The sequence below is a fragment of the Cricetulus griseus genome, chromosome 8, assembly GCF_003668045.3.
Source record: "Cricetulus griseus strain 17A/GY chromosome 8, alternate assembly CriGri-PICRH-1.0, whole genome shotgun sequence".
In the NCBI taxonomy this organism is placed as follows: domain Eukaryota; kingdom Metazoa; phylum Chordata; class Mammalia; order Rodentia; family Cricetidae; genus Cricetulus; species Cricetulus griseus.
The window spans coordinates 75,252,826-75,276,217 of NC_048601.1; the positions used below are offsets into that span (position 1 = coordinate 75,252,826).

Consider the following 23,392-nt stretch of genomic DNA (forward strand, 5'->3'; position numbering starts at 1 on the left):
CCCTCCTCCCCCACACCCAAGCATTTTTAGCTTAGGATACAGGTACAAACCTGATGAGCTTTATTTAGCTTTATTGCTAAAAAGTAGGGGGATCCTTAGAATACCAGTTCTTTAAGCCACTCCAGCAACAGCTACAAGGGTTACTGTGAGGAAGTCCTTGCTGTGGGAGGCTAAAACTGGTCGTGTGTGACAAACTGCAGATGACCAGGCCGCCTGCCTTCAGCACCTTTTGTTCCGATTGTAGCCAGAAGCCTTGGGTCTGGTTCTTGTCTCTTATTGGAGCATGAGATGTCCTTATAGGCCCTAAGGAAGGGAAAGCCAGTGGTGTGGCTTCCCTGTCCCCTCCCTGGCTCCACTTGTCCTCAGAGTCTCTCTCCAAACTCCAAATGGCAGAATATTAGGTTTCCTCTTGCCAGTGAATCACCTGTAGCTGGAACTTGGGGTCAGCTTTTCTACCAGAAAGTCCAGGGAGGTTGCAGCAGCTCAAAGGTAGGGATACTGGTGACATTGACTGGGATAGAGATGATGGCCCATGGTAGCCCATGCTGTTCCAGAGAGCGTCGGATCATGTAGCTGGGAGGGCATGAAGAGCAGTCACTTTCTCAGCACCCCAACATTGCCCTCTGCCCCAGTTACTCTGGGAGTTTCAGAACCTGGGAACTTTTTTGCCCTCTGACTGGGATATTCAAGACAGGGCCTGTGAGCGGGGACTGGTGATAGCCTTTGATCCCACCAGGTCATGCCACCCAGTTTAGTGTGGACAGCCAGAAGCAAAGAGCCCTCACCCATCTCGGCCGAGCAGGAAGAGGGCAGGAATGTCAGCTGTGCGTTGAGTACTATCCTGGATCATCTCCACGTAGAAACTGTCATTGTCAACTGCATTGTCCGAGATGATCACAGCCCGCCCACCATGCTCCTGTACCACCCTGGTCTTGGAGAGGAAGGAGCAGCCCCTGGAAGAGGTGGTGATGAGACCAAAAGAAAGGCAGGTGCTAACTGCCCCTCCCTGGACCATAGAGAACTTGTATTGAGGGTCATCAGTACATAGCAGAAAGTAAATACATTTCTTAAAGACCTGTAAAGGATGAATTATTTAAAAAGCAACATTTCAAAGTACCATGAGCTGCTACTCCTTACCCCCTTTCCACCAGAGCGATCTGGTCCTGGATGAAGAAGCCGTTACTGAGTTCCCCACAGGCCTCCGGAGGTTCAGCAGGAACAAGGTGAATCTGCTCATACCTCGTGTGCTGAAAAACATTTAGACATTTGGACAAGTAAGAATGTAAGAAAACATGGCTTTGGAATGAGCTAACAATTCCCTCTTCCTGGTGCCTCGTAACCAGGGAAGGAAGGAAATGGAGTGCTTTCCCTGTGGCTGAGCACTGCAGCACTTTCATTCCCCAAAGTCCATTGAAGTACTCAGCCTCATCCTGCCTTTCTGTGAGAGGGGAGCTGGTTATAGGCCAGGGACAGACAGAGAAAGCTGGTGCCCTTGGCTTTTCAGGTAGTTTCCACCAATGAGGGCAGTCCCTCCCTGGTTTACAGTATGCAGCAGCTTCTGGAAGGCATGGCTGGATTCTGCTTTCTGCCCTGTCCTAGCATAAAAATGGGATGAGGTCACCATGGCTCAGAGATGGCAAGAAGGCCACTGAGGGTCAGAGATGTGAGCATCTTTGAACTTACAAATATACCACCAAAGTCCTTGGCAGGCGTGGCTGTGAAGATGTATCGAATGTCCCCAGGACTCAGCACTTGGAAGTATAAGTAGTCATGGATGTGCAAGCCTAAAGGAAAGAGTACAGATGAAAAGTCTCTTAGGAACAAGCTGGTTCCGGTTTGGATCATGGGGTTCCCTATGTCTTCAACTGGGTGGACTGCCTGGGTCCATCAGCTGATTGGATCCCCCCAGGGCATGAGATTTTATTTATTTATTTATTTATTTATTTATTTATTTATTTAGTTTTGAATCAGCATCTCACTATGTAGCCTGGCCTCAAACTCACAGAGATCCACTTGCTCCTGCCTCCTCCTCCCCTTCCCAACTAGTGCTGGGAAATCTTTTTTAAAATGGCCTCTCACAGCCCAGGCTGGCTTTGAACTAGTTTTGTTTCCTTGCTAGGCCTTGAATCCTTCCTCCTGACTGCCTCCCAAACATTACAACTACAGGCATACATCACCAGACCCAGCTTGAGAGCTGGTTTCTGCACTAGGCAGGACAGACTGGATACAAGAGGTTTATATTTGCTGCTGCCCCAGCCACAGCAGGGGAGCCACAAAGATCCAGCTCTTGGGTTAACATCCACCCCTGTTCTGAAGACCTAAGAGTTTCAGAGTGGATAGGGAAGCCCTCAAGTTTCTAATCAGAACTTACAAGTTAACTCTGGTCTCAGTGACATCTCCCAGCCCAGTCATTGTCATCTCTTGTCCTGACTGTTGGAGTTTAACTAGTCTTGCTTCCATGTCTCCTTTTTCAGAAGGGGTACTGCCATGTGGCCCAGACTGGTTTTCAACATTTGGGCTCAAGCAATCCTCCTGCCTCAGGTTCCTCTCTGCCTTCATTCTTTAATTTGCATTTTATTTTATGTATATGTGTGCTTTGGCTGCATATATGTCCATGCACCATGTGTGTGCCTGGTGCCTACGGAGTCCCCGGAACTGGAGGGACAAGCAGTTTTGAGTGGGCCTTCTGGAAGAACTAGTACTCTTAACTGCTAAGCTCTCTCTCTCTCTCCACTGTCCTCCTTCAGGTTCTCTTGCCACCCACTCACTGTCAGAGTCTTGGTGTCCCTGTCACTGACTAAAGCGTATGCTGCTGCTCACTGTGGCATAGAAGGCCCCTGCTCCAATTTTGTCTCATCTTCCCCAAGTTCAAGCTGTATTGCTTTTCAGTGTTTTCATCTTTTTGGGTTTTCCTAAAGTTTACTGTCATCTCTCAGAAAGATGCTGCCTTTTCCCTTCCTATACCCATTCAAAATGTACTGTCTTCCAGCTGATACTTCCTCTGTAATTATGGTGTATTTATAATATTCTATGTGTTTCTCCCACTACAGCAATGATTCTAAGTTTGTGACTTTACTCAGTGATGAATCCCCAGTGCCTACGACAGTGAGGCTGCTCAGCAAAGGTTGCTAAATGAACAAACAACTGCCCAGCCATGTTGTCCTTAACAAGAGAACTGCCAGAATAACTAGGGTTTTGATAGGATATAGAAACTTCTCAGCATCGAAGTTCAATGTTTTCCTGGGATTTGAGTCCCTGGATTCCTTAAGCCCAGAGAGATGAGTGAATGTTTGATGGATGGAAGCTGATACCTCAGGTCTGTCAGTCAATTCAACAATCAAGCTATCAAGTGGCTACGGCTGGCTGGGATTATAGCTGTTCCTGTCTGTGGTTCAGATCACAACCACCCAGACAGAGCTCAGGGGGCTTGCAGCTTTTTGTCCTGAGTGTAGGTACACTCCATCAGATGGATACACCCCCCAAGGAAGCCTTCTGAATTAACATGAGGCAACCCTTTTAACAAGCAGACTCATCTGGCGCTTGGTGCTCTTTCTCTCTTCGGGTATATGCATGTGTTCCCTTAGCGCGTAGGTGTGTACATTTATGTGCGAGTTGTGTAAGTGGGTGCCTGGGCGTGTGAGTCCACGTGTATATATATCCCTGCCTATATGAACGTTCGCGTCTCTCCATTCTGGATCTCTAGCTGTCACCCAGGTCGCCCTGCCCCTACTCATGACCCCGGGCACCAGCACCCACCCACCAGCAGCCGTCTGGCCCCAGGACCTGGCCGGCCCAAACTCACGGGGTCCCCAAGGTGACCCGTGGCCCCCGGCCCGAGTAGTGCGCACGATGGATGCCCACCCCCACCCCGCCCGTCCGACGCCGCTCACCGTGGACCGCGACGCACGCGGGCAGCCAGAGCACGAGACAGCACCAGCCCGTGGCGCCACGGCTCATCTCCAGGGCCCGTCCCGCCGCGCTCGCTAGACGGACTTTAGCCTGACAGCCGCCCCGGCCTCCCCCTGGCCCGCTCTCCGCGCGGGTTGGAGCGCGGAACCGAGGCCGGCGACTGATTGGCTGCCACGCCTGTTCCTGTGACCGCACTGTCCGCCTCCGCGCCCTAGGCTACTTCCTATTGGCCGGGAGAAGTGGAGCCGCGAGCCGATTTGCCAAAACTCTTAATAGCAACTGCAGCTGGCAGCCCCGCCCCGCGCTCCTCGGTGCAGCCGGCTTCGACTCCCGATCCGAGCGCGGCGGCGGGCGGCTCGCGGGCGGGCGGCTCGCGGGATGCTCGGCATCCTCCCTGCCAGAGGCTGGCTTCGCGCAGGGGCCACGCCCGACCGCACCTCCCCCTCGGGCTGCAGGGCGGTGCCCCGGCCGACAGGAGTCGCTGCAGAGCCACAAGCCGCCCTGACAAGTTTCCGGCGCGCGCGGGCTGCACGCCTGGGACCCGGGACACCCCAACTTCCCAGGCTACCTGTGAGACGCACCTAGAGCCCCAACGCCACGGAGCTACGTGGGCGCGGTGAGGTCACTCACCCAAGGCGCTTCCCACAGCCGGCGTCCGGGGTTGACATTTCATCCCACGCCCACCGTGGTGGTATCCGGGGACGCGTGCCGGTGCCGGACCCCACGGCGCCCTCACGGAGCAAAAGCCGACCGCAACTTCGTGACCCCGCCATCACAAACGCGAGGTCCTAGAGCGCCCCCCCACTCCCCCCCCGGGGGCGGGGGTGGCTCCGACTCCTCTAGCCAGCCACTTTTGTTGTAGCTAACCATAGAGTGGCGGAAGTGGCCCGTCCCCTTCCTCTTCCCCGGCCTGCGTCTAGCCCGAAGCTTCTGGGTACTTCTCCGGCGCGGAGCATTGTGGGCTTGGGTGGGCGGTCCCGAGGCCGAGAACAGACGAGTGTCGGGGCCCTGAAGCCGCTTCCAAGATGATGGTGAGTGGCTCCCCGCGAATCCGCTGCCATCCGTGGCCGCGGGGCTCGGGCCCGTCTGGCGGGGAGTCTGCGGCGGCCCGCCCCGACCTGCTGCCTTTGGGCGGCCCGGAGCTGGAGCGGCTGGCGAGAGCCGATTGGGGCTCGCGGCTCCCCTGGGCCGGGAGACTGGGGTCTCACGGCGGTTCGGGGCCGTGAGCCCCTCCTTCAGCCGCTTTCCCCGTAGTGTAGACGTGGGGTTTCGGAACCGAGTGCGGTTGAGAGTACGCCTCGCCGCCCCGGGGGGAGCAGAGGTCAAGGCGTGAGCGTCTAGAGCGCCCAGGCAGCGTGGGGGTCTTTGGGTTGGGCCGAGGGGCCCCCTGCATGGCACTGTGGTGGCTTGCGTTCCCGCTTACGCTCAGCCCGGCTGCCGCAAACGGGAAAACAGTTCTCCCTTACCGCTAGAACCCGTTCGTTCGCTCAGTCATTCAGCAGGCGCCCTTTTAACGTCTCCAGAATGCACAGGCCCAGCTTCGCACTGGAAAGCGGAGGCGGTTGAGGGAAGACCCGACCGCCTTAGGCAGGAGTCCCTTAACCGTGTGCCTGTGGCTGCCTTCATCCCTTACAGAGCAGACGTCAGATACCTTCCCTGTGTATGATAAACCGAAATTGTTAATGAACATCGTCAGTTTCAAAATCCTGTGCACTCGACATTCAGTTCACACATTAGTTTTCGCTTTTCGTGTCAGTCCTCTGCCCTTTGCAGTTTCTCCCTGTCTCCAGAGTCCCCACTGACTGAAAACCTGTAAGGCGTTCTCCCTGCTTCCAAATGCTTTGTGATTGCAGCTCCTACTCAGCAGAAGGAACCTCTACAGAAGCGTGACCCTTCACACTTTTTCAGAGTCTATTTTTAACATTATTAATTGTGGAAATTGGTTTGATTGGCAAGGGCAGAGCTGAGGAGTAAAATCAAGATTCTTAATGTGCTGCAGTAAACATTTATTGGGGCTGCAGATATGACCCAATGTACACCATTTGCTTAGCATGCTTAGGGTCCTGGGACCCATGCCCACCCAGTCCCCAAGCAAACCTTTTATCGAAAGACTCCAGACCACTACATTTGGGTTTTACCTGAATTGCTTACTCTTGCCCTGTCCAATTGACTTGTTTGCCTGCTGGGTATCTCCCCTCTTAAAATGTGAGTTCACCATGCCGTCAACATACTGGTCTCAGGTAGTCTAGAGGCTTTTGTGATTGAGGGTCCCTGAAATCCTCGTCTTCTGGCTGTAGTATATCTGTTATCTTTTGTGCATTAAGTTGTATGTCTTCACACACACACACACACACACACACACACACACACACACACACACAGTTGGCCTTGTTTTATAGAACATTAAGTCTAATGGTAATGGCTTTGTTTTTATTTTTTTGAACCTAAGGCCTCTTTTGCTCTTTCTACCACTTAGCTATAGCCTGAGACTTTTTTTTTTTTTTCAGATTGTATTTATCTATTTTTATTTTAGGTATGAGTGCTCTGTCCATGTGTGCCTGCATGCCAGAAGACGGGCATCAGACCCCTTTATAGATAGATGGTTGTGAACCACCATGTGGTTGCTGAGGCTTGAACTCAGGATGTCTGGAAGAACAGACAGTGCTTTTAACCACTGAGCCATCAGACCCCTGAGACTTTTTTTTTTTTTTTTTTAAATAGCAGACTTTCCTTTGTAGCTCAAGGCTTATCTGGAATTCCTGGTGTGGCCCACTGTGATAACACAACCTTGAGTCACTTGGGAAGAAAGTCTCAATGAGAGATTGTCTAGATAGGTTGGTCTCTGGGGAGTTAATTGTTTTTGTTGCTTTAATTGATATGGGAAGACCTAGCCCACTATGGGTGGCACCATTCCCTGAGCTTGGGGTCCTGGGCTGTATAAGAGAAGAAAGCTAGCTGAGCACTAGCAAGTTAGCAGCATGCTTGTGTTCATTTTTCTCTGTTCTTGACCAGCTGCTTCAGGTTACTTGACACCCCTACCCCCCTCTTTGGAGACAGTTTCTTGGTGTATCCCAGGCTGTCCTAGAACTCTTCCTATTGTACATAACCAGTTTTAGTGGATTGATGCGTATCTTTAAAACATTTCAAATCTTTTGGTGGGTGGTTTTTGTTTTGTTTTTTAGGGGTGTGGGTGTATTCATTTATGTGGATATCTGGGTGGCCAGAAGAAGGCATTGAATTCGAGCTTGGAACTGGAGTTATAGGTGGTTGTGTTAGTAGTGGGAATCAAACTCCCTGTCCTCAGGGAAAGCAGGAAGCCCTCCTAACTGCTGAGCCATCTCTCTAGCCTCAAATCCGTTTTTACATTATACTCTTAATGCCCTTTCCTAGACCAATACAACTTCATTTATTTCTATTTTTACCATTTCTTCCATTTGAAAGTCTTTGTCTACAAGTGGTCATTTTACTTTGAACCTGGCAGTGGTGGTGCACTCCTTTAATCCCAGCACCCAGGAGGCAGAGGCAGGCATGGTCTACAGAGTGAGATCCAGGACAGCCAGGGCTACACAGAGAAACCCTAATGGGAGAGGGGAGGTAGGGAGATAAAAGAAAAGAAAAGTTGGTCTTTATTGGCTTATAGCTGTCTTGTAGATCCAGGGACTTGTGCATACAATTTTGAGGCCAGCACCCTGACACTGGTCTTTTCATTCACTAAAAGACAGTGGCTCTCTAACCAAGTTCGGATGTATTCTGTAGGACTGCGTGCATCTTCATTTCTGTCTCATTGGATTGCTAGTGTCTTTGTTGAATAATTTTCTTTTTAAATCTTATTTCAATTGTGGAGAAGGTTTGCTGTCATGCACGTGTGTGTATCTCTTGAATGCCTGGTGCCTGTGGAATCTAAAGGGATTACAGGTGGTTATGAGGTATCGTGTGGGTGCTGGAAATCAAACCCCAGTCTTCTAGAAGAGCACCCAGTACTTTTAGTTGCTGAGCCATCTTCCCATCCCCAAGCAATTTCTTTTTTGCTGACAACTGTGCTTGTTGGATCCCCTGTCCTATCTGTCATGTTGGGCCAAAACTATGCTTTAATTTAAACTTGTCTGAGATCTGAAAATGTATAATGTTTACCAACCTAGACTTAATTATAGGCCTTTTGGTTTTGCACATTTAAACTGTAGTGTACATGTAAATCCATTTGGGTTCTTTCTGAAGTTCAGGCTCTGTTTCAGTGGGTCTTGGATGCAGCAAGACACGATTCTGATCAACTCTGGTGGTGCTTATGTTGTCCTGTGTCTTACCATTGACCTGTAGCTTATGTACCTGGTTTGCCACCAGTAACTGTCCTGTGTTGCTCACAGAGGATTTTGACAAATAAGCAGTATGGTTCAAAAAATGTTTATGAAATAACCCAACAAAAAATTGAATAGTATTGCCTGGCATTGGTGGTGCACTCCTTTAATCCCAGCACTCATGAGGCAGAGGCAGGCAGATCTCTGTGAGTTCGAGGCCAGCCTGATCTACAAAGCAAGTGCCAGGATAGCCTCCAAAGTTACACAGAGAAACCCTGTCTCGGGGGGAAAAAAATTGAATAGTATTCTGATTCCTTCAAAGTTATACTTTAAAAAATATGGCCTAGTTCTGTAAGCCTAGCCTTTAAGAAAGAAAGAAAGCTGGGAGCAGAAACTCACCAAGGTCATCCATCTCCATCTAACACCCACTGGAGTTGAGAGGCAGGGAGGAGACAGCACAGCCCCACCCACTACAGTGTCTGTATAGAATGAGGCTCCCTGGGATAACAGAGCCACAGAAGGATACAACAACGGGAAAGGAGGTCTGCACTTAGCAAGGTCCATTGTGGTTCCATACAGATGGGGTGCTATGAAGAGTGAATTCTCAGCACAGAGAAAGGCCACGCACTGCTCACACAGGAACATCCAGCAGGGAATCTACATGATTGTAGAAACTTGGGCAACTCTCTCTGAAGCCCCTGACTGTATACTCTCTGACTGCACTGTGCAGCAGATTATTACAGAGATCAGGAGAGGTGGAGTGAATTGACTGGCCATAGGTGTGTTGGGGACTTGGAGCTGGAGCAGAGTCTGTTCTGTGTAATTCTAAGCAAAGGTAGGTACCACTGCCTCATGACAGTGGTTGTGGACTGGGAGCACTCAGTCTGAGCATGTTTTAGTACAGTGAATTCCCATAGCTCATGGTACAAAGTGTGTGTGCTTTTCCATGTTGCTTGCTCAAGTCTGCCATGCTGCCCAAACATCTATTGGATATTTTTTGGATCAGCACCCCTCTTTTCTTTTGCTTTAGTTTCCCATCCTGGGCACTGCCCCAAGCCAGTTGGTAGACATGAAATCTTTTGCATGGAAACTTATCTAGGCTCCCTGGGATGTTTGCTGCAGCCTCTTATTAGCTGCCTGTATATAAAGGCATCTTTCATGATGCCACTCACACTTGGCCCGACTTTCCTTGTTGGTGCAGGTGGGACTTTTATTGCCACTTGTAGCTCTGCTGAGGTATTGCATTTGCTAGCTTAGAGTTCTTTGATACACAATTAGCATTCACAATTATCCTGGCTAGTTTTTTTTAATAATTTATTTTAATATTTTATGTGCATCGGTGTTTTACCTGCATGTATGTCTGTGTGAGGGTGTCACATCTTGAAGTTATAGACAGTTTTGAGCTGCCATGTGTATGCTGGGATTTGAACCTGGTTTCTCTGGAAGAGTAGTCAGTGCTTTTAAGCCGCTGAGCCATTTCTCTAGCCCCAGTCCTGTCTAGTTTTATATCAACTTGACACAAGCTAGAGTCATTCAAGAGGAGGGAACCCCAAGTGAGGAAAATACCTCCTTAAGAGTAGGCTGTAGGCAAACCTGCAGAACATTTTCCTGGTGATTGAAAGGACTGGGCTGGTGGTCCTGGATTCTCTAAGAAAGCTGGATGAACAACCCAGTAAGCTCACTCTGGCATGGCATCTGCATCAGCTCCTGCCTCTAGGTTCCTGTCCTGTTTTGAGTTCCTGTTCTGACTTCCTTGTGGAAGTACTGAGATGATGAACTGGCTCACCACTTACTCCTGAAGGCTCAGGTTTAGATATAGGGAGCTCTGGTTTGCCAGCTACTTCAGTGACGGGCTGTTTCTTGGACAATGGAGGAAAAATACCTATTCTGGTTAAGTGTCTGTTGCTGTGACTAAATACCATGACTGTATTAGTTACTGTTCTATTGCTGTGAAAAGACACCATGACCAAGGCAACTTATAGAAGAAAACATTTAATTAGAGGCTGGCTTACAGTTTCAGAAGGTTAGTCCATTATCCTCATGGTGAGGATCATGGCAGCAAGCAGGCATGGCACTGGACAAGTAGCTTAAACCTATATCCTGATCCACAGGCAGTAGGCAGGAAGAGAGACGCTAGGCCTGGTCTGAACTTTTGAAGCCTCAAAGCCAGTGACATACCTTCTAGTCTTTTTCAACAGTTCCATTAACTGAGACAAAGCCTTCAAACAGGAGCCCATGGGGGCCATTCTCATACAAACCACCATAATGATGAAAGCAGCTTGGGGATGGGGTTTATTTCATCTTCCAGCGTACAGTCCACCATAAAGGGAAGATGACAGGAACTGAAGCAGAGGATGTGGAGGAACATTGCAGACTATCTTGTTCCTCATGACTTGCTCAGCCTGCTTCCTTAAAACAACCCAGGACCACCTGGGTGGCACCACCCCCAGTGGCCTAGGCTCTTGATTATAGACTGATTGATAATCAGTCATTAATCAAGAAAATGCCCCAGAGACATTCCTATAGGCCAGTCTGATGGTGGCATTTTCTCAATTGCCGTTTCTCTTCCGAGATGATCCTGGCTTGTGTTAGCAAAGAACTAACCAGTACAGGCTCCAAGCAGGCCTTTTGAACAGGCAGCATCTTCTCATAGTTTCTAGAGTAGTTATGTAAAGAAAGCCCATGCAGGGATAGTGACCCTTCTGGGCCAGTGCTAAAGAGAAAGGTAAAAATTACTCTTGAGTCAATGACAGCATTGCCCTGTAAAGTCAGTGTGTCACTTTCTTTGTAAGGTAAGATAAACATGCTTTTTGTCTTGCTACATTCCAGCTGAGATCTCTGGTAAAGCTGCCTCTAGGACAGTGTCTCAGTTCCCATACCAGTTATCCTCTGCTTCTCTAACACAGACTAGTGGGTATTTTATTGGGGAGGAGGGGTGCAAAGCAGGGCCTGCTCTTGTGCTGTGTGCTGTGACCCACTAATGAAGCACAGGACAGAATGTCAAAAATTGAGAGGACCATATTGGATCATGTTGACACCAGAAAGCATAATTTATTGTTTAGACTTCAATATCAGCAGTGCCTCTAGAGGTGGGCATGGTTGGGAGTCAATCTGAGTAGCAGGGGAATGTGCTTTAAAAGGGTGCACTTAACTGCCATGGTGGAACTGGGAGCACCTTCCCTGCCCACTCTCTTGTGAGTCTCTAGTAGCAGCTGATGATTAAAAGCATTCATTTGCTCTCCTCCAGCCCACACCAGTTATCCTGTTGAAAGAGGGGACTGATAGCTCCCAAGGCATCCCTCAGCTTGTGAGTAACATCAGTGCTTGCCAGGTGATTGCTGAGGCTGTAAGAACCACACTGGGTCCCCGTGGCATGGACAAGCTTATTGTGGATGGTCGAGGTAAGTCTTCATGTTTCCTTGGGGTTTATGCAGGAGAAGAGGTGTGCCTAGTGGATATTTGGGGCTTAGGGTTGCCATCAGAAATCTCATTGATTGTAGGATCTTCTAAGGGATTAACTGTAGGAGCCTGTGGGGATCTGTGAGAGAACCTGGAGTCAGGAGTCTATACCTTCTAGGAAAGTACGGCTTAGAGGAGGTATAAATGGAACAAACCCGGGGCTAAGGGAGAGCTTGCTGCTCTTTAAGGTGACCTATTTCAGGCAGCTCATAACTGCCTCTGAAATTCCAATCCCTGGAGTTCTGATGCTGTCTGTGGCTTTTGAGGGCACCTGTGTGCATGCATACCCATATATACATAATTAAAACTGGAATTTTTTTTAAAGGTATGTGCCACCACCTCCCAGCTAAGATTATATTTATTTATTTTTTTGTATTTGAGTGCTCTGTTGACTTTTTGTCAGAAGAGGGCATCAGATCCCATTATAGATGGTTGTGAACCACCAATGTGGTTGTTGGGAATTGAACTCAGGACATCTGGCAGAGCATCCAGTGCTGTTAACCTCTGAGCCATCTCTCCAGCCCAAACTGGAAATTTAAAAAACAAAAAAAAAACAAACAAACAAAAAACTGGTATTCTCTGGGCTCTGTTCCATTGTAACATGTTGCTGACACAGAAGGAAAAAAATTGCCCATTAGCTATATTGTATTGGGCTCAGAGGTTAACAGCACTGGCTGTTCTTCCAGAGGTCCTGAGTCCAATTCCCAGCAACCACATGGTGGCTCACAACCTTCTGTAATGAGATCTGGTGTCCTCTTCTGGCTTTCAGGGATACATGCAGACAGAATATTATAAATAATAAATCTTTTTTTGTTTGTTTGTTTTTTTGTTGTTTTTTTTTTTCAAGACAGGGTTTCTCTGTATATCTTTGGAGCCTATCCTGGCACTCTCTGGAGACCAGGCTGGCCTCGAACTCACAGATCCGCCTGCCTCTGCCTCCCGAGTGCTGGGATTAAAGTGCCACCAACGCCTGGCTATAAATCTTTTTTTTTTTTTTTTTTTTTTTTTTTTAAAGCTGTATCATATTGTCATGAGATAACTAGAATGTCAGTTGTGTTCAAAATATCTTAAGTGGTTACTCTTACTTTGAGACAGTGAATCCCAGAATGACTTGTACACCACCATGCTTGACTGTTTAAAATATTACTCTTTGTTCAGTTAACCTGAACTCAAGAAAATCAAGAGCCCGTGTTATTTAAAAGCTTTTGTCCCAATCTCAAGAAAAGTGTATGTGGAGTCCAGGTCCAGTAAATAGAATTAAGAAGGGGTTTTAACTGTTACTGTTTTCTCTCTTAAGGCAAAGCAACAATTTCTAATGATGGGGCCACAATTCTGAAACTCCTTGATGTTGTCCATCCTGCAGCCAAGACTTTAGTAGACATTGCCAAATCCCAAGACGCTGAGGTAAGAATTTCTGTCATAGAAACTTAAGTTGAGACAGGAACACAATGCCTCCTTCGGTGCTTCGTACTTTTCACTGAAGATTTTATTTTGTTTATTTAGGTCTGAAATTATAATTGTGTAAGTATTTCATACTTACAAAAATCGTTACGGGGCTGGAGAGATGACTCAGAGGTTAAGAGCTCTGGCTGCTCTTTCACAGGTCCTGAGTTCAATTCCAAGCAACCACATGGTGGCTCACAACCATCCGTTATGAGATCTGGTGCCCTCTACTGGTGTGCAGATATACATGGAAGCAGAATATATACATAATAAATAAATAAAATCTTTTAAAAAATAGTTACAATATAAAATTTTTTAAATTTATTATTTTTGTTTTTGAGATAGGGTTCCTCTGTAGTTCTGGTTCTCCTAGAGCTGGCTATTAGCCATAAAACAAAGAATAACCAGCCTGCCGTCCACAAACCCAGAGAAGTTAGGTAACAAAGAGGACCCTAAGAGAGACATACATGGATCTGTCTAGGAAGGGAAATAGACAAGATCTCCTGAGTAAATTGAGAGTTGGGGGCTGGGGGATATGGAAGGGGAGAGGGGAGGAGGAGAACATGTTGGGAAAAGGATAGAGAAGGAGAGCAAAGATAGAAATACTTTGAAAGAGGGAGCCATTATGGGATGAGCAAGAAATCTGGCACTAAGGAATGCTCAGGAATACACGAGGATGGCCCCATCTTAAGACTCTAAGCAGTAGTGGAGGAAGTATCTGAACTGGCCTTCCCTGTGATCAGATTGAAGATTACCTTAATTGTCATCATAGAACCTTCATCCAGTAACAGATAGAATCAGATGCAGAGATATGCGACTAACCTCTGAGCCAAGCTCCCAGAATCCAGTTGAAGAGGCGGGGAGCAATAATATGAGCAAAGGGGTCAAGACCATGATGGGTACACACACAGAAACTGCTGACCTGAGCTAGTGGGAGCTCACTGATTGTGGACTGAGCTGGGGAAGCTGCATCGGTCCAAACTTCCTTTGATGAAAACTGGTGTGGAAGTGTAAGCCAAATAGATCGATTTCGCCCCAGCTTTCTTTGGTCATGGTATTTCATCACAGCAAGTATAGCTCTAACTAAGACAGTGAAGTATTGCTGACTCTTGTGCACGTTGTAATCTGAGAGTGGATTGTCCTTGGGCCCTCTAGAGCATGGTGCTGTCTGGGGAATTAACCTTGTACTTCAAAGCCAGCTGAGAGAGGCTGATTCCCTAGACACTCTCACCTTCCCATTTTGGTTGCAAAATATATGGGTTTCTGGAAAAAGTTTGACACCCACTTTAAGTGTCCACTTTAAATTGGTAGGTTGCCTGAAAATGATTTTCAGAGCTTCAGTCCCTGAGTAGAAGAAAACATATGTTCTTGCCATCTTCTTCCAGGTTGGTGACGGCACCACCTCAGTGACCCTGCTGGCTGCTGAGTTTCTGAAGCAGGTGAAGCCCTATGTGGAGGAAGGTTTGCACCCTCAGATCATCATCCGAGCTTTCCGCACAGCCACCCAATTGGTATGAGCTTCATCGGCTCACTTGATATTGTTTAAAGTTAATATGTCTATTAAATGTAATCTATTTATTTATTTTGGTACAGTTTCATGTAGCATAAGCTGGCTGGCCTTGAATTTGCTTGTTCTTCGCACCACCACCTGAGTGCAGGATGACAAGTGTATGCCACTATACCTGTCTGGCTCATGACAGTTTTCATGCTTTTTTTTTTTTTTTCCCCAAGACAGGGTTTCTCTGTGTGGCTTTGGAGCTTTTTCTGGCACTCGCTCTTGTAGACCAGGCTGGCCTCAAACTCACAGAGATCCGTCTCCCTCTGCCTCCCAAGTGCTGGGATTAAAGGTGTGCGCCACCACTGCCTGGCTTCATGCATACTTTTTTTTTTTGTAAGTTTTTTGAGACAGGGTGCAATTTTGTTTTTTTAAGCAGGTACCTCATATTAGCTTAAGGTTTGTACTGTTCACTCTCCCATAATGTGACTTGTGACATGTCACTGACACTGAAATCAGGTCATATGTAAGGAATACTTTGGGAGGGGATTTACTTGATTAAAATACTGGTTGATATATTACTTATGACTTGCAATATATAAAGTTCTAGAAGTTGTCCACTTCTAAGCCAGAGGTTTGGCCTTACCTAGCAAACCTGTCTGTTTTAACTGCATTGTCCTCATGTTATTGACAGCCCCAGAGCCAAGTCCTGGAAGTACCTGCTAATTCTTCAGGACACTATACCTGCCCAATCTTTCTGACTCAGAGTTTTCGAGGTGGCAGAGCTTTACATTTTCCCAAGAGATATGCTTAAGATCTTGCCACTTTGGATCCACTTTACAGTCCTGTTTAGCCTGAGACTCACTCAACCTGTGTTTTTGGCAGGCTGTTGACAAAATCAAAGAGATTGCTGTGACTGTGAAGAAACAAGATAAAGTGTAAGTTTCCAGTGGGCTTTGTCAGAGCCTTGATATCTTGTGTCCAAGTTGGGTGTGTAAAGCATGTTGTAGTCTCTGTATGGGCAGGAGGCTCTTGGGTTCTTGTCAGACCTTTGGCTATGCAACATGAAAGAGCCAGCATTGAGGGGGGGGGGGTGATTGCATCTGCTGTCTGTTGTTGATAATTTACCCTAACGATAGAAAAGGTGAAAGGGGTGGGTGTTGAATTTTGGGTTAAAGCGAAAGTAATGGGGTGATGTGTATGCTGTAAGGTAGGTAGGTTTTCGTTTAAATGATGGGTTTAATAATTAATCACTTGTGTCAAACATTTCTGCCATAATGTCTAATGGTTAATATATAAGAGAGTATTGTATGGAATGCATCACTTCCACGCTGTAATAAAATCAGGTGAGCTCAACACCAGTTCTGCCCTGTGCTGCAGAGAACAGAGGAAGATGCTGGAAAAGTGTGCGATGACAGCCCTGAGCTCCAAGTTGATCTCTCAGCAGAAGACCTTCTTCGCCAAGATGGTGGTTGATGCTGTGATGATGCTTGATGAGTTGCTGCAGCTTAAAATGATTGGCATCAAGAAAGTTCAGGGTGGAGCTTTAGAGGTGAGCCTGTTGTGGCCTCTCTAGACAACAGACATCTTGATGTGGGAGCAGAGTTCACATCATAGGTGACAGGGGCATGCAGATAAGGCAGAAAGGCAGATGTGACCATGCTGCCTGCAGTCTTTGGATCTGTTTGTCATCAGGATGGGGGAGTGGACCTGTGCCAATTCAGAATCCTGTTTCTCTATGTTAGTTCAGGGTGTTTAGAAGGATTGGTTCAGATAAATTACTTGTGAATTCTCCAAAGATAAATCCTAGAAGTATTCAGAAGTCCACTCTTAAAAGGGCACCGCCAAACTTTCCCTTGTATTAATTTTCCTTAATAGATGATACATAGTTTGAACCATAAAGGGAGCTTAAAATTGTCCCATAACCACCTCTGCTTCTTACGCAGCCACTGTTGTCAGTCACATATTGTAACCTAGAATTCTGTGTACACACTGTGTGTGTGTGTGCATGCATGCTATATTAATGCCAGTGGTTGCTTCTGATGCACACTGGTGTTCTGTAGCATGGTTTTGTTTTGTGCATTTAGCACTATTGTAGCAATTGGTCCATATGAGCATTTATAGCCCCTAACTTGGTACTGTCCAGTACATCCTTCTGTTCTGTCTTGAATAGCCCCTTTCATGTCTGAACACTGAAAATAATAGCTAATGTAACAAATTAGATTTTAAATTGAATTTGTTTTCATTTAAATATCAACATGCGGTTGGACTGCATAGCTGATTTATTTTTAACACAAGAACAACTTATCTGGAAACATTGTTTGACATTAGTTTATCTATGCTGTTTTTGTGCTTTTTATCTCTGACCTGCTGTACTTCTTACAGTCTGTGAGCCATTTGTATAGGAAAACTCATGACATCTACTGGGAAATGAACCAGATCCTGTACATGGCACACAAATGTTCTAATGTTGCAGTGTGTCCCAGGACTAATAACTTTATCTGGTACACTTGTATTTTCCCTGGAGTGTCCAACATTTCGTTAAATTCATGTAAAAACTCTGGTTTTTGTTTTAGTGTATTGGCTTTTGTTGTTGGGGTTTTTTTGTTTGTTTTGTTTTGTTTTTTGAAGATTGCCTATGTAGCTCTGGCTGCCCTAGAACTTGCTATGTAGACTAGTCTGTCCTCAAACTCAGATATCAGCTGCCTCTGACTCCGCAGAGCTGGGATTGAAAGTGTGCACCATCATATCCAGCCCCAAAACTCTTGTTTGGTTTGAGATAGGATCTCACTACTATTTCAGACTGGCCTCAGACTTGTAATTTTCCAGTCTCTCCTTCCTGGATGCTGAGATTATGAGCTTATATCACTGTGCTTGGCCTTAGTGAAATTCTTAAAGAGGCTGATAAGATGGCTTAATGGGTGCAAGCATAGGAACCTTAGTATATCAGCACCTGTACAAAAGATATCCAGAGCTCTCTGACCAGCCATGTAGCTAAACTGCTGAATCACTTCAGGTTCAGAGGAAAGGCCCTATCTCAAAACACTAGGTAGAGAAAACTGTGAGATGGCTCAGTGGATAAAGCACTTGCTGCCCAAGCCTGAGGACTGGATCTGGATCACCACAGCCCTTGTTAAGAGCCTGGCGGGTATGGCAGTAAAGGCCAGTGTTGCCTTCTCCAGTCTTGATTGCTTAGGATCCTTTCTTTGTGTTGCAGGGTGAAGTTCCTATAACTATGTGAAGCCTGCACGCCTAGACCAAGGCTTTAGCAGGGCCCATAGGATCTTTCCACAGTAGTTGCTGTTACCTTTCCCCCTTTTTATTTACTCTTATTCTCTGATGCCTGCCCTCTCTTTTGTTTTTCAAAGTTTTTCACTCCGTGAAGTCTATAAAACAACCCAACACCTCATGGGAATGCACCTTTCTTTTATGATTTGACAATTTCTGCTCACCAGTATGAGTCAGTGTAGGCATACCCCTTGAGGAAACTGATATGAGTATTGCAGGAATGGGGGACACATACTGCTCATTGATAGGCTGTAGGCCAGTAGGGCTTCTCATAGAATGGGAGTGGCCTGTTCCTTTGCTAAGAAAGGTTGTCAGGAGAACTTTTGTCACATGATAGTGAAGTCAGTTCCACATGCGACATATTTTCAGTTGTTCCCTGCCAGAAGTTATGCACAGAACAAGTGAAAGGTCTTGGCTGAAGGGATTGATGGGTGAAAAGCCACAGTGGCAGCTACCAAGGAAGCGTCCAGACTGCAGTGTGTATACTGTATGTGTGCAGGCAATAAGGAGACTTTGAGGATGAGGCAGAGTCACGGCACAGTGTAGGCCTTTCCCCTGCCCGTCTGCTCCTTTGATGGCAGTGCTGTGCAGAAGCAGTTGTCTTCTGGCAGCTCTTCAGCCAGCCAGAGGACGGCCCAGACACCCTTTACCATGCTGGTCTCTCTACAGATTGAATGATATGAATATTCTCTGTGTCACTTAAAGATGGGTTTGTCCCAAATTTTGGGATGATGGTGACAAGACTATCACAGTAGTGAAAAGTGGGGTTCACTCTTGTGGGTTCATGGATTGATTGGATTTCTGGCTGTAACCAAATCATTGAGCTGTCTTGTCTTTAACCAGGAGTCTCAGTTGGTGGCTGGTGTCGCATTCAAGAAGACTTTTTCTTATGCCGGGTTTGAAATGCAGCCCAAGAAATATAAGAACCCCAAGATTGCCCTCTTAAATGTTGAGCTTGAGCTGAAAGCAGAGAAAGATAATGCTGAAATCAGAGTCCACACGGTGGAGGTAGGCTCCCCCCTAGCAGGAGTGAGGAGGCAGGCAACTTTCTGGGTGCGGGCCTCCAATCTCTAGGTTGCTAAGGGACAGCTTTGTGTTTTGGGTTCCTGTGGGTACTCTGTCTGTCTTACCTCTGTCCGTGCCCATGTCTGCATACTGGGTTCCTGTGGGCACTCTGTTTTATCTCTGTCCGTGCCCATGGCTGCACACTTGGCTCACTCATTTTCTTCCTTTGTCCTCCTTGACCTCCACCTGGGGTGGTTTGAATGTGAAAACCTATTGAGCAGCTGTGCTCTGCCTGTTAGGAGGGGCACTCCAGCTTGCCTGAAACTTTTGTTTTGTTTTATTCTCTTCTCCATAGTAAGGTTCACATGCACTAAGTAGGGCTCTACTGCTGAGCTACATCTCCAGTTACTCAGTTAACTTTCGTTAATACACGGTTCCTCCGTGTTGCCCTGCTGTCCTAGAACTTGCTCTGTAGACCAGGCTAGCCTCAATTATAGAGGTCCTGCCTCTGCCTCTCAAGTGCTGGGATTAAAGGTATGTCCTCCTCCCCCGTTTTTGAGACAGGGTCTCACTATGTAGCTGTGACCTGGAACTTGATATGTAGACCAGGCTGGCCTCACAGATATCTGTCTGTCACACTGCCTTGTGTATACTATTTGCCTGGCCTTTTTTAGTTATTTATTTTTGTTATTTTTTGTTTTTGTTTGGTTTGGTTTTTTGAGGCAGGGTTTCTCTGTAGCTTTGGAGGCTGTCCTGGAACTAGCTCTTGTAGACCAGGCTTGCCTCTGCCTCCCAATTGCTGGGATTAAAGGCATGCGCCACCACTGCCCGGCTTCCTGGCAATTTTTATTTTGAGACAAGTCTTGATAAATTTCTCGGGCTGGACTTGAATTTGTTCCCTTGGCCCTAAGTGCCTGGGATGACAAGTTTGCCTGTGTTTGTGATTCTCTTTGATTAGACAGGTTTCCTTCCCTTGTAAATGGAGTCTCTTGAACAGTGTTGCTGCCATTGTGGTTCCCAAAGCTGCCTCTAGGTAGCAGCGTTTCCCAGCATGGAATGGCCTTTGTGGTAGGAAAGGACTTACTGGGAAATTGCTAGGCAAAGCTCACTCCTTCAAGTTACTCTATTTTTATTTGTGTTTGAAAATGTTAAGTGATTGCTTTTAACACTCCTGTGTGTTTGGACTGTTGGCCCCTCTCAATTCCCACAGTCAACATGTTTTCTGTGGGGGGAAGGAGTTGGGTTAGCCTTAGCCTATCATATACACCAACTTGCATCCCCAAACACCTTTTTTATGGTCTCTAGGATTACCAGGCAATTGTTGATGCTGAGTGGAACATTCTCTATGACAAGCTAGAGAAGATCCATCAGTCTGGAGCCAAAGTCATCTTGTCCAAACTCCCCATTGGGGATGTGGCTACCCAGTACTTTGCTGATAGGGACATGTTCTGTGCTGGCCGAGTGCCTGAGGAGGATCTGAAGAGGACAATGATGGTAAGCAAACCTTCATGGGCTGCTGCTTATCCTTCACACCCCGAGATGTCCCCGTGTTAACTGTTTGTCAACAAATAAATGCTCCGTTCCAGTGTCTGTATACCTAGTAATAGAAACTGCTTTGAATTCACTGACCAAGACAGATTGGAAGTAGGTGCTACACAGTAGCAACACTGTGGGTCAGGCTCAGTGGGTATTACTGTACCGAGGCTTTCTCTCTTGGTATCTCAAGTAGGGCCAAAGAACTGTTCCTGAATAGAGTTGCTGGACCCAGAGCACTAGACATCAGGTCTCTGTCTCCTTTGAACTAGACACTTTGCCTTTTGTGTGTTTGGTTCTGTTTTGATTTCATCTTTTTGCAGGGTAGTAGGGATCATCTAGAGGTTAGTGTAAAGGAGCTCTAAGCTTCTGTGGCAGATTCAGTGTGGAAACTGGCTTGTTGAGTGTGTGGCATGAGGACAATTGGCCTCATTGATGTTTTCCTTGATCCTTCAGGCCTGTGGAGGCTCAATCCAGACCAGTGTGAATGCTCTGATTCCAGATGTGCTGGGCCACTGCCAATTGTTTGAAGAGACCCAAATTGGAGGCGAGAGGTGAGCCTGTAGACTCGGGTCCCCAAAACTGCTTGGGTCTGCACCCCCCCCCCCTTTTTTTTTTTGTCAAGTTATGGGTGTGGTATGTGACTTGTACTCTTCCTTTTTCAAGGAGCTATTGGATGGAGGGTGGATAAAGATATCAGGTATAGTGAATGTTACAGAAGGGAGGTAGTTCTAGTCAGATCTTAGATCTGATTCCACAAGTTTTGGTGCTCCAGTGGTACCACCCCAGTCCTGCCTCAAAAAATATCTTCAAGGTTAGGATTGGCAGCCTGAGTGAACAAGCACTGCTCCCTCTTGGGAGGGCTTGGCAGTGAGATGAGACAGCGAGATGGCAGCAATTCATGTGTGCACCATTGTATCCTGGGTATAGGTACAATTTCTTCACTGGCTGCCCTAAGGCCAAGACGTGTACCATCATCCTCCGTGGAGGCGCTGAACAGTTTATGGAGGAAACAGAACGGTCCTTGCATGATGCTATCATGATCGTGAGGAGGGCCATCAAGGTACTGAGATGACACCTCTTGCCTGCACAGTCTCCTTCCTAGTTGGCATGTGGGCTTTGACCCCCCCCCCCAAAAATCACAGACAGACCAGTTCTCATTTGTCCCTCAAATCATAGGGAAATAACTTCAGCTTCATATACAGGACATGCTGGGGTTTGGTTGTTTTGTCCCGTCCCCGTCCCCGTCCCCCCGTCCCCGTCCCCACCCACCACCCACCCCCTAGACAGGGTTACTTTGTATCCAGGTTGGCCACAAACTCAGAGACCCATTTGCCTCTGCTTTCTGAGTGCTGGGATTAAAGGTGTGCACCACCACTGCCCAGTATAGGCCCTGATGTTAACAAACTGGGACTGGGGCTGGAGAGATTTCTCACTGGTTAACAGCACTGGTTGCTCTTCCAGAAGTCCTGAGTTCAATTCCCAGCAACCACATGGTGGCTCATAACCATCTATAATGAGATCTGGTGCCCTTTCTGGACTGTAGGCATACATGCGGGTAGAGCACTGTAAAAAAACAAAACTGGGACTGATCTATTCAGCTATCCTGAAGTTACCATGCCCAAACTGTAGTTGACCTTGATAGTGACCTTTCAATTCCTGGGGGTGAAGCTTGAGATGTGTTGTATGCTGGCTGTGTCTGGCTGGACACTGGGGCTTGGGGAGGGGGACAGAACAAGGCAGTATTCACTTTCTGGGCTGGAGGATTTGCTGTGTGGCCCAACTTGAAGCCTGGAATTGAGCCCACTACATTGCAAAGCTATTTGGTTTCTGCAGAATGACTCTGTGGTGGCTGGTGGTGGGGCCATTGAGATGGAGCTCTCCAAATACCTTCGGGATTACTCAAGGACCATTCCAGGGAAACAGCAGCTGTTGATTGGGGCATATGCCAAGGCCCTGGAAATTATTCCACGACAGCTGTGTGACAACGCTGGCTTTGATGCCACAAACATCCTTAACAAACTTCGGGCTCGGCATGCACAGGTGATTCCCCGCTCTCTCTGGGGTTCAGGGATTGGATGGGTGAGGGTAGGCTCCTCGGTGTGTGCTGTCTGGGAGTGTGGTCACTGCGAAGTAGAGTGGACAACTCCCTCCTGGCATAGTGCCAGGCCTGGAAACAGCAGCTTCCTGGAAGGGCCTGGGTACTTGTGGTCAGCATGCCCAGAGTAATTGTTAGCAGGTGGGGAAAGGTGCCATTTTCCTTGGGTTCCATTGGGAAAGTGCCATTAATTCAAAATTCCCAGTAATTGAGACCTTTGGAAGGTGTGCAGGAAGAAGTGAAAGTAGTTCCAAAGTACCTCCCCTCTCTTTCAGGGGGGCATGTGGTACGGAGTGGACGTCAACAACGAGGACATCGCTGACAACTTCCAGGCCTTTGTGTGGGAGCCAGCCATGGTGCGCATCAATGCCCTGACAGCAGCTTCTGAGGCTGCGTGCCTTATTGTATCCGTGGATGAGACTATCAAGAACCCCCGCTCCACCGTGGATGCTCCTGCAGGGGCTGGCCGTGGTCGAGGCCAAGGCCGCCTCCATTGAGAGGCAGTCTGCACACCCTGATGAGAAAATGGTTGATTAATCTGCTGTGTTCTCCCTGAAGGTTATTTAAATAAAACTTAAGATTATTTGGTCATGGTTTTTCTCATAAACAACCTCCTGCCTTTCAAAATGAGATTGCCAAAGCAGTAGTAAATAATTCAGTTGCCCTTGTCTAGACATCTCAGTGCAGGTGCAGTTCTGAGCAGTAGCTAGGAGATGTGTGGTGGCTTTTCTCCTAGTGTCGTCTTTAGTCCTAGATTGGGTACGGCACAGAATTGCTTCCATCACAGTAGATGGATTGATTATGTTCGTCTGCTTTCCACATCTCATGTTCTCTGATGGTTCTGGGAAGAATGTCAGGGTGTCACGGAAT

The 23,392-nt window shown here is 47.2% G+C and overlaps 2 protein-coding genes across 3 annotated transcripts; one reads left to right on the forward strand and one right to left on the reverse strand.

Annotated features, from left to right (window-relative positions):
• Positions 1-37: 37 nt before the first annotated feature.
• On the reverse strand, positions 38-4,763 carry Pradc1 (protease associated domain containing 1). Of its 2 annotated transcripts, none has more exons than XM_027428754.2 (5): positions 4,540-4,763; positions 1,684-1,784; positions 1,138-1,247; positions 786-953; positions 38-573 (listed from the first exon to the last, which is right to left on the reverse strand). In XM_027428754.2, the coding sequence occupies exons 1-5, from the start codon at positions 4,580-4,582 to the stop codon at positions 453-455; spliced, it is 543 nt and encodes a 180-aa protein (XP_027284555.1). In that variant the 5' UTR covers positions 4,583-4,763; the 3' UTR covers positions 38-452. The 2 variants fall into 2 exon arrangements, with proteins under 2 accessions (XP_027284555.1, XP_027284554.1); XM_027428753.2 differs by lacking the exon at positions 4,540-4,763 and adding an exon at positions 3,891-4,047.
• Positions 4,764-4,790: 27 nt separating this feature from the next.
• Cct7 (chaperonin containing TCP1 subunit 7) lies at positions 4,791-23,113 on the forward strand. The gene is made up of 12 exons (XM_027428751.2): positions 4,791-4,940; positions 11,449-11,602; positions 12,958-13,064; positions 14,489-14,614; positions 15,484-15,536; positions 15,979-16,150; positions 18,730-18,894; positions 20,197-20,385; positions 20,881-20,978; positions 21,355-21,487; positions 22,261-22,467; positions 22,798-23,113. The coding sequence occupies exons 1-12, from the start codon at positions 4,935-4,937 to the stop codon at positions 23,017-23,019; spliced, it is 1,632 nt and encodes a 543-aa protein (XP_027284552.1). The 5' UTR covers positions 4,791-4,934; the 3' UTR covers positions 23,020-23,113.
• The last annotated feature ends 279 nt before the right edge of the window (positions 23,114-23,392 follow it).